General features: G+C 34.0%; 3 protein-coding genes across 3 annotated transcripts; all 3 read right to left on the reverse strand.

The window, feature by feature from the left end:
• Positions 1 to 315: 315 nt before the first annotated feature.
• Positions 316 to 642, reverse strand: LOC117928405 (uclacyanin-3-like). The gene has a single exon (XM_034848294.1). It carries the CDS (start codon positions 640 to 642, stop codon positions 316 to 318), a length of 327 nt encoding a protein of 108 aa, XP_034704185.1.
• Positions 643 to 5,403: 4,761 nt separating this feature from the next.
• On the reverse strand, positions 5,404 to 5,763 carry LOC117928406 (stellacyanin-like). Its single transcript, XM_034848295.1, has one exon. It carries the CDS (start codon positions 5,761 to 5,763, stop codon positions 5,404 to 5,406), a length of 360 nt encoding a protein of 119 aa, XP_034704186.1.
• A 3,699-nt stretch (positions 5,764 to 9,462) lies between these two features.
• LOC117928407 (blue copper protein-like) lies at positions 9,463 to 10,093 on the reverse strand. The gene is made up of 2 exons (XM_034848296.1): positions 10,028 to 10,093; positions 9,463 to 9,864 (listed from the first exon to the last, which is right to left on the reverse strand). The coding sequence occupies exons 1-2, from the start codon at positions 10,091 to 10,093 to the stop codon at positions 9,463 to 9,465; spliced, it is 468 nt and encodes a 155-aa protein (XP_034704187.1).
• Between the last annotated feature and the right edge of the window lie 695 nt (positions 10,094 to 10,788).

Here is a 10,788-nt window from a genome sequence, read left to right on the forward strand (position 1 = left end):
GCAGACACATGTCCAATTCTGATGCTCTTTGCAGTAAATATGAAGGAAAAAAATCGCAAACAAATAAGCATGCCTTATAAATTATTATAAAGATAGTGTGAAAAGTCAAAGAATTAAATTAGATAAAAAGAATGAAAAGAAAAATCAAAGAATTAAATTAGAATGATAGAAACAAAAAAAATTATATGTTTCATTTCCACTCAAACTTCATCTCACATCGCATTTTTCAGTCGAAAAAATAATTGAATAAAAGAACAATGAAACAAAGAAATCTCTTGAAAACTAGATCAAAGGTACTCCCGGAGAAAAAGCAGATCAAACAACTAGGAAAGCAACAGCAACCATGGCTGCCATTAGCAGCTGATACCCAGACACCGAGATCCCATAAGCAGAACTGGGTGCTGGTGCTGCGGGGGTGGAGGGGGCTGGTGCTGCGGGGGTGGAGGGGGCTGGCGTTGCAGGGGTGGAGGGAGCTGATGCTGCGGGGGTGGAGGGGGCTGATGCAGGAGACACCCACGCTTCCAGCACAGTGATGGCAAGCTTCTGTCCATAGTTGGCACAATGGTCGTTCACACCACAAATATACCACTTCCTTCCAGGGGTGGCCAGTGTAATCACATCATTTCCAGTGGTAAGATCCATAACTCAGATATGCGTTTTATTCTTAAAAACATGTCATGGTTAGATCACGCATGTTACAGAAAAGCTATTCAACAACTGATATAATCAAACTTTTTGTTTGGGTTGCCTAGATATCTCCATTCCCTTCCCTGGGCAATAGGGTGTATGCAAAAACATCGTAAGACTCTAAATCTTACAAGCGGAAGCATATGCATAGTAAAACCTTAGATCAATAACTTCATAGTGCATTAATTGAGATATGGATGTTCCCGAATCATTTCCAATCAATGAAGAATCTCATAAACTGAGAGATCTTCCACTTGATTGCTAGCTTTTCCCTGGTTCCTGGCACTTGAGGTGGTAGTAGCCTCATAGAGGGGTGGTGGCTAAGGCTCTGTTGGGGAAATGTTTTCAAAATAGTTCTAAAAAACAATTTTTAGAATAATTTTTAAAAATTATTCATTGATATTTTGTAGTACAAAAATTTGTTTTGGATCTTGAAATGTTATTAACATATTTTCTATATCTTGAAATTAACTTTTATCCATAGTATTTTAATTTAAATCATTCTTCATATTTGTATAATTACTTTTTAAAATAACCCTCAGAAAACAATTGAAAATAACTAAAAGATGATCTCTAAAAATACATATTTTATGTTTTTTGGTTTTCAAACATATTTTCCTTTTTTTTTTGCCTAAAGAATAGAAAATTATTTTTAAAAATAGTTATCAAGCAAAGCCTAAGGCTCTCCTCTCTAAAGTGAATAAGAAGACAGTAATGGTAAGAGTAAAACCCTAAACCCCTAAGAGAGCTTCTAGTGAGCTTAAATGACTTGAGCCCGTCTTGGGCTTAGGTACTTAATCTATTAAGTACCTAATTGATTAATTAACCCTATTAAGCTCCAATTAATCAATTAACCCAATCCATCGAGACCATTCACAAGCACTTGTGCTACCTTTCATGTTAACTAAAAGGCTCTTATATACACATATGAATAAAGAATCCAAATAACCCTCAGTAAACATGTTATCAAGAAATACGAGTTTGAGCAAAGACTACTAGGACCCATAGAAAAATTATTAGCTTCCTTAGAATCCAAATTTGAAGTTAACTCAAAATCTCACTATAGAGAGTCAACTGCACTCTAGTATCTTATGATATTATAATAAGATACAAGAATTCAGGTATGTGATCTACTATTGACCATATGTAGGCTCCCCATGAATTGGTGTGTATGATCTAAACCTATATGCTATCAATCTCTCAAAATTGTCTTTACAATCTTTAAGTACTCTTAAATCTTCTTATTATGTTATCAACTAACATACTCTAACTCACAAAGAACATATATCAAATTCCAATTGAGGAATTACTACAACTATATATTTCTTGATCACAAGTCCTTAGGATCACCCAAAGGGACATGTTTTCTCAAACCCATGAGATGTCATAGTGCCTATCTTGACTATACCTTTTGCCATCAATCTTCATTAACAATGACCTAATTCATGAGAAATATTTGACCACCTTAAGGTCTTACCTATAAGTCAAAGTCATTGATGACTTTAGCACAAACTTAGTGTCCTCTCAAGGTTAAGAGCCCATAACTACTTGATAGTTAATGTCATAACTTACCATACACACTAGTGCACTCACCATAGGAAACTCATCTCGATAACCAAGACAAGTTATCCTCTTAATGAGGAGGTAGTGCATTACAACCTCAAATAAATTGTCTAAATTCATGAATTAGCTATGACAAATTAAATACTTACAAAAAACTTATGACTTGGATCTCCTGTACAACTTCTAATACACCTAAGTCATGTACAATGCAAAAGATATCAGACTTAAATGCTCTAATAGTATTATGCATTGATAGGACAGATAAATTGAGGAAATTGGAATCTTATCAATGGATAATAAATATATTATTATTATTATTATTACATCATGTCATGTTTTTAAGGGTTTTATCATAACACTTTTTAAAATTAATGGCTAAACTAAGGTAGTATAAAACCCTAAGGCTAGAGCAGGATAGGGTACACATAAACTATCCTAGTCTTTATTCCCTCATATACTCTATTCCTATTTGTTTGCCCTTTTATTAATGATCGAGGACTGACCTAACCATCAAAGAGGGTCAATCAAATCCCCACTCTATCTTCTTCTATATCACAAAGATAGGTCATATTCAAGGATGAGTTGCTACATTTTAAAGAGGGTGAAACACATTGATGTTGTCTATGGGAATTGGTAGAAAAACTTAAACGATAGTCATAATGCAAACTTACTCAAGTGGCAAGTGACTGCATGAGGACCTTTCAACTTTCCTACAACTCTAAGAGTAGATAACCACAATGGAAAAGAGGATGAGGAAAGAAAACAAGGAAACCTTGCCAAGAATAGAGGAGCTAGTGAAAAGAAACAAGGGTGTTAGCTCAAGAAAATGTGAAATTCAAAGGGTTGCATGCAAAAAAAAAAAAAAAAAAAGTAACATAACGTAGAAAATGATCAAGAAAGGGATTTGTTGATTCTAAGTGATCAAAACATTATCTGAGGGCATGACCTTGTTGTCTTAGAGGAAGGCCTTAATAGGCAACTGGGTGGACCAAATAAGACTCCACTATTGTACAAGAAAGTAATGTAGAGCTCATCGTCTTCATGTCTTGTGAGAGATTGTCTTAACACCATTTACTCATGACATTCTCCATTAGGAGGCTACGACAATGAGTTTGTTCTCTCGAAGTTCAACATGTTTAGCAGTACTAGTGATCCCCACAAGTATCTAATGCATTTATCCCAAATGATGGTACATAACCACTTATTATGCAAAGTCTTCCCCTTATGTCTGAAGGTACCAACATTATTATGGTTCTATCAACGCTTGTCCGAATTAATCTTGAGCTTTGGAAGTTGTGTTTATAGCATACTATATTCACTCTATTTGATAGGAAAAGGGGTTGGAAGCAAAAGGTGTAGGAAAGTTAATAAAGGCATGCATATTTGCAGTGATTTAACATTGAAATATCTCAAGTTTGGTGATGCACCACGCAAGCAGTGATGATGGCTTTCAAAGGACTTCCAAAGGGTTCAAACCTCATTAACTCACTCTCTAATTCAACACGGACAACCATATAGGGATTATTTGCTAAAGCAAGGAAACAGACCATGCCAGAGAAGACCTGAAGTCTCAGTGATAAAGAAAGTTACCTCCTATGGTGCCCTCCTTTTTGAAGCATCATTCGGTTAAATTCGTAACTAGTCGGGAAATAATAGGAAAGATGTCTCTCAAATTGAAAGGGAAGAGAAAAAGCGATGTAGAGAAAATATTAACCTTCATCTAGAAAATTGTTCCAAACAAACTATATGCTGCAAAAAGTGTCCTACTAACACATCCTCTAAGAGATTAAGTCACTGAATGGATTTTGACCATCCAAACCCTTTTCGGTCATAGTGGGGGAGTGCAAGCCTCATAAGTATTGCGATTACGATGAGGATCGAGGGAATCGGACTGACAAGTATTGAAGTCCAAAACGACATATAAAAGAGTTTGTAAAAAGTGGGAAGTTAAAGGAGTTCATGAATAAGAAGGGATTTGCAAGAAGAAGAATGAGATAACAAAGAGAGACTCCTCCGTCCACCTCTAGGGCCACCCTCGACAATCATTGCCACTATTACCAAGGAATGATTTTTTTTTTGTTTTAGCAAAAAAACAATCATAGGGATATTTATTATTGATTACTTTGTTCTGAAGCCTACTACATATATATATATATATATATATATAAGTCCTTCTAACTGCAGTTGTTGCTTTAGCAGTTCTTGATAACAGTCTAACTAATCATTAACAATAGTCTGTTCATATTATTGCAGGTCTTGAGGTGCGATTGCTGCTTTTGGTAGTCTGTTCTTGTTGTTGCAAGTCTTAAGGTTCAGTTACTACTCCTAGTAGTGTCATGTTGTTCAGTTATAGGGCATGGGACAATGGAGAGTTTGATATAAAAGGTGGAGAACTGTAAGCTTGGAAGATGCTCGGTGAAGATATCGACAACTTGACCAGATGAGGGAATATACATATTAAGGGTTTTATGAAGGACTTTATCAAGAATAAAATGAAGATCTATATCAATGTGTTTTGAGCGGGCATGGAAGATCGGATTGGCATCTAGGGCAGCTGCACTTTTGTTATCACACCAAACTAGGGGAGAAAGTTCATCTGATAGTGAAGGATTTAAAACCAAATAAATTTTATTGAATTTGATTTTCCTTCTAATTTTCTTACATTAAACCTAATAAAGGAATGTGAGATTTCTTCATTTTTTTAAAAAAAATAAAAATAAAAATTCTTTTCTAATTATTTTCATAATCCAAACAAAGCATAAGTCTCTATAAGTGGAAAGCAAATTAAAAATACCCTCCCATTCTTCGAGTGGTCTATGAAAGTATAACTCATCATTCTTCAATAATCTAAAGGCTTATATATATAGGCTCACATTATTTCTTCATACTGCTACATTAACTTTATATTATATTGATTAAATAAAAATAAAACAGCAAGGTATAAAAACATCAATAAACTTCAAAAATAAAAATAAAAATTGTCAGACTGTCACAACAGATATTCATCCTCATTTCTCTTTTCCATCTTTCATATTTCGAAGATACCATTTTCTTTCAATCATATAAAAAATAATTGAATAAAAAAACCATAAACCAGAAGAAAGTTCTTGAAAACTAGATGATCAAAGGTACTCCTGGAAAAAAAACAGATTATCAAACAGCTAGGAAGGCAAGAGCAACCATGGTTGCCACCAGAAGTTGATAACTGGACCCAGAGATCCCATGAGCAAAGTTGGGTGCTAGTATTGTGGGGTTGGAGGGGGTCGGTGCAGGAGACGCCGACTCTTCCAATATAGTGATGACAAGCTTCTGTCCATAGTTGGCACAATGGTCGTTTACACCACAAATGTACCACTTCCTTCCAGGGGCGGCCAGTGTAATTACATCATTTCTAGTGGTAATAGCTTCATTTGCTGGTGGTATAGTGCAGTTCATGAAGGTCGTACCATTCACTTTGCAGACATTGTGCCGTCCCGCCGTGTATTGAAGACTGCATGTATGAGAATTGACCATAGAACTTTTAGCAGCTGGAATAAAAGGAAGTGATAAAAGGAACATGAAATCATAACTTAAGGCTTGAGCTACATTACCTAGTTTATCTCCAACATGAAATACTTTGTCCTTGGCCCAAGCTTCATAGTCGAAATTAATGGTCCATCCTTAGTCATCTCCAATAGTAAATTCAGTTGCCATGGCCACAACAGGAAGAACAAATGCCAAGATTGTCATGGCGCCAACAAACTACTTAGAAGCCATTGGAGCTTATTGAAGTTGAGTAGTCACCAAGTTTCTTCTAATGTTCAGCTTCAATGGTTACTTGAACAGGTGAGTTTCATCTTTGGGTCTAAATTAAGGGTCTATTTATAGCTAAATGTTTTGACCAACAGAATTTCATTGAAAACCTTAAAAACAACATGAACAGGCTGGGTCAGCTGGCTAGAGGGTGTTGCCGGAGAAACCTTTGGTTGATACGCAGTTATGCCATGCCTAATGTTGTATGACAACTATAAAAACATATTTATTTTGATGGTTTCCTTTGGCCTAGACATATATACACAAATATTGAATCATAATTTTTTGAGCAATCACTAGTGTGTTTTAGGTATGAATTAAATAGTGATTAACTTTGAAAGTAGTACAAATGGAAGTCTCTTAAAGAAGTTATTTTGGCTGGCTTGGACACTAGGCCATACTTACACAACTAGAAAGTGAAACAACAAAAGTCCCAATTCAAACTTAATTTACGTGACCTTAACCTGGGCTGATTATATTGGGAGTCTCTTAGAACATTTAGCAAGCTAGCAATATCAAACTTTTAATCAACGACTCCACCTGAGTTTCCATGGTTGATAATGAGCATCTACGACTTTTTTTAAATGGAAAATTTTATGAATCAAATTCATGTGGAACAATATTTTGAAGCTTCATTATGTGATGAAATGCTAAATATGACATTGTAACTTTGTACCCTAGCTTCATATATAGTATTGGACATCATGATCTAACCAAGGATTAAAGTTTCAATGTACTGCCTTGAAACATCGGGTATCAGATTCCGTCAATACAAATACGACAAGGCAAGAAAGTCCAATGATTTTATCACCAATTTTTCAACCTTTTTGGGGTTATAAACAACCTTTTTCACCAAACTAATGTGCATTTTAGCTTTTCTTTTTAAACTTTTGTTCAAAATAATCTCTTTCTCTTTCTCTTTCATCCTTTACTTTTTATTGTTCTTTTAAAAAAAAGGAAATCGGATTTTGATGATGCAATTTCAATACATATTTGAGACTAGTGGAGTACTTTGAATGTATGCCTTCTCGGCATCTTTACCTAGATCAGGAAATTAAGAACGAGAGTCAAACACCAGTATACTTATAATGTCCACATGCAAATTTATTAGCATATGTTTCAATAATAAAAAAAAAAGTGATAGACAAGACACAAGCAGGCACTTAGAAATTCTGGTCGTGCATTGCTTTGCTTGCTTCACAGTAAATCATTTAACTTGAAAGACCATTTTGCACAAGTACCGTGGTTTTTATTTTTTAAAATATCATTCTCTGATAAAAAAAAAATTTAAAAACAAAGAAAGAAAAAAACATTTCTAAAACTACAATAATTTTATGCATGATGAAATCCATGTTATGAGTTTTATATAAAAAAGATTTTATTTTTTATTTTTTATGTAGAACAAAAATACAAGATCAATGGTCACATGCTTAGTAATTTAAAGTAAATTCATTTTTTTTTAAGAGATGGGTTTCAAGTGATAATTTTATTGAAAAAGTCTTAATATTTTGCAAACGGTCGTATTTTAATAATATTTAAAATAAATAAATAAATCATAGCTGGAGAACGGTAAGAAGAACATTTTTTTTCCACCCAATTTGTGGATTTAAGGATGTCCTTTGGCTAATAAAGTTCAAATCTATAATAAACTATGAAAATTCAAAATTTTAGGCTGATATGAAATTAGAAGTCAGGAATTGAAATTTGGCTTCATACTTGTTATTTATCGAGAATAAATAAATAGGACATTCAAATATACTACTTAATACTTCCAAAAACTCATTTTATTCTTGTGTGGATTCAAGAAGATACCAATATTGAGTTTGGTGTGGACTTCAAGTGTGCTTCGAAAGAAGGTGTGAAGTTAAAATAGAAAGGTATTAAATAAGTGGTTTGGAAATGATTGGTGGTCTGAGTTAAATAAAACCTTGTATTATTCAGTTTTTGTTCTTCATAGTGGATATTTTCGATCACTTGTATATACCCATGGACTTTTATTTCTTAAGAGATTTTCCACCTAAAATCTGGTATCATTGTCTCTCATTCTCTCATTCTACTTTTTGATTTATTTCTAATTATTGATATAATATATTATTGGAGCATGTATGTTGAATGGATGAAATATGAGTTGAAATTGGTGTAATTATCTTTTGGATATTCTTAAATAATTTTATGCTCAATTTGATAAAGATATCAAGTAATTGGAAATATATGAAGAAAGAATTTGTTTTTATAAATTTGTGTTGGAGAATATTGAAGCATTTGCATGTGACTTGCATTTATATGGTTTTTATTTATTGTTGAAAATTATTTGAAGAAAAAAAATATAGGTTTTGAGAAATTCTAAGGAAACATGATAGGTGTTGGGGTACTTTACCCCATCCCTACTCTACCCTAGGTGTACTTTAGGTGAGTTTGCTACATTGAATGTGGTCCACTTGCTGCCTAAACTTGCCAAGTGAGGTGAGTAAATCTTCATATGTGGATCATTTTGTGCTTTAAACAATACTTTTCAACACACACTTTCCCTCTGACTTCATTCCTACACACAAATATACAAGACACTGCAAAAGCTTAGGAAAAACTAGGCACTTGACTCTAATACAATAAAAGAAACATGAATACCACTCACAATTATTTAGAACACAATGATATAAAGTCTTATAAAATAGCAATCTTGAGTAATTATTATTGTAAATTATAAAACCACCCTCTTATACTTTTACCCATCTCTCAATTTAACCCCTAAATTTTGTTTTGTAATGAAAATCACTCTTAAACTATGTTTAAATATCAAATAAGCTACTTCCTTAAGATTTTTCATAAAAAAAAAAAAAAATGGATGAAGAAACCCATGTGACAAGCATATAAACATTGACATGAGTTTGTATATGATATGTTTGGATATGTTTAATTTGTATACTGCTTGTCATAGGGGTTTCTCCATCCATTTTTTTTATTTAAAAAATTAATAGAAAAACTTATTTGACATTTGAGCATATTTTAAGGTTGACATTACCTTAAAAATAATAATAAAAATAAAAACTTCAAAGACTAAATTAAGGTACGAGTGAATTACATGAGTGGTTTTTGTAATTTATTATAATTATTAATACTAATGTATTAGTTTAGGTTGGTAATTTTGCTCTAAAGATTACTAGTTCAAGACACAAATTTGAATTGTATACTGGCATGTTCAAGTTAAAGACACAAAATTTGAAACTCAAGTAAGCATATATATTTCGAAATAATAGCATTATAAAATGTGAGATTGTGACTAAACTTCATTTCTCAACAAATTCATCTTCATTTCTCTCTTCCATCTTTCATATTTCCAACATACCATTTTCTTTCACTCATACAAAAAATAATTGAATAAAAAAACCATAAAACGGAATAAATTTCTTAAGACTAGGTGATCTAAGGTTCTTCTGGAGTAAAAACAGGCCAAACAACTAGGAATGCAACAGCAACCATGGCTGCCATCAGAAGATGATACCCGGACCCAGAGATCCCATGAGCAGAGCTGGGTGCTGGTGCTGTGGGGGTGGAGGGGGCTGGTGCAGGAGATGTTGATGCTTCCAATACAGTGATGGCAAGCTTCTGTCCATAGTTGGCGCAATGGTCATTTACACCACAAATGTACCACTTCCTTCTAGGGGCGGCCAGTGTAATTACATCATTTCCAGTGGAAAGAGCTTCATTTGCTAGTGGTATAGTGCAGTTCATGAAGGCCGTACCATTCACTTTGAAGACATTGTGTCGTCCTGCCGTGCATTTGAAGACTGCATGTATGAGAATTGACCATAATACTTTTAGCAGCTGGAATAAAAGGAAGTGATAAAAGGAACATGAAATCATAGCTTAAGGCTTGAGCTACATTACCTAGTTTATCTCCAACATGAAATACTTTGTCCTTGGCCTAGGCTTCATAGTCGAAATTAATGGTCCATCCTTGGTCATCTCCAATAGTAAATTCAGTTGCCATGGCCACAACAGGAAGAACAAATGCCAAGATTGCCATGGTGCCAACAAACCGCTTAGAAGCCATTGGAGCTTATTGAAGTTGAGTAGTCACCAAGTTTCTTCTAAAGATCAACTTCAATGATTACTTGAACCGGTGATTTTCATCTTGGAGTCTAAATTAAAAGTCTATTTATAGCGAAATGTTTTGACCTATAGAATCTCATGGAAAGCTTTAAAAAAAAAAAAAAAAGAGGAATAGGCTGGATGGCTGGCGACGAGGTGTTGCCGGAGAAAACTTTGGTTGGTACGCAATTATGCCATGCCTAATGTTGTATGACAATTATAAAAACATGTATGTTTTGGCAGTTTCTTTTGGCCTACACATATATACACAAATATCGAATGATAATTTCTCTGAGCAATCACTATTGGAAAATTGGTGAATGAAAAGAACATGTCTAATGAAGGAGACAACCTTTAGAGGGGACACAACACTTGGTTTGCAAGGATATACATAAGAGATTGCCCTCTTTATATCATTTAAGAGTTGTATCCTGAAAGACAGACACCATTTACTGTTGCAATCAAGAACAGGGTGCCAAAATTCTGTCTTTAGGACATTGCAATTTGCAAGCCTCCAAACAAACGAATCTCTTTTTACTTCCATTCGATTTTTTCTTGTTTCTTCTTTTGAATTAGTACAGGTTTGTTCCATCGTCACCCCAACAATCTAAAGATAGAATTTTGTTTAGTGATCATGGAACAAACATTGAAGTCAGA

The sequence above is a fragment of the Vitis riparia genome, chromosome 13, assembly GCF_004353265.1.
Source record: "Vitis riparia cultivar Riparia Gloire de Montpellier isolate 1030 chromosome 13, EGFV_Vit.rip_1.0, whole genome shotgun sequence".
In the NCBI taxonomy this organism is placed as follows: Eukaryota; Viridiplantae; Streptophyta; class Magnoliopsida; order Vitales; family Vitaceae; genus Vitis; species Vitis riparia.

What these genes read in the sequence shown, in the direction of transcription:
- LOC117928406 (XM_034848295.1), bottom strand. Translation starts at nt 5,763, where the DNA reads ATGGTCAATTCTCATACATGCAGTCTTCAATACACGGCGGGACGGCAC.
- LOC117928405 (XM_034848294.1), bottom strand. Translation starts at nt 642, where the DNA reads ATGGATCTTACCACTGGAAATGATGTGATTACACTGGCCACCCCTGGA.
- LOC117928407 (XM_034848296.1), bottom strand. Translation starts at nt 10,093, where the DNA reads ATGGCTTCTAAGCGGTTTGTTGGCACCATGGCAATCTTGGCATTTGTT. An exon ending in TTCTTCCTGTTGTGGCCATG is followed by an intron (nt 9,865 to 10,027) that starts GCAACTGAATTT and finishes CTTTTATTCCAG; the next exon opens with CTGCTAAAAGTATTATGGTC.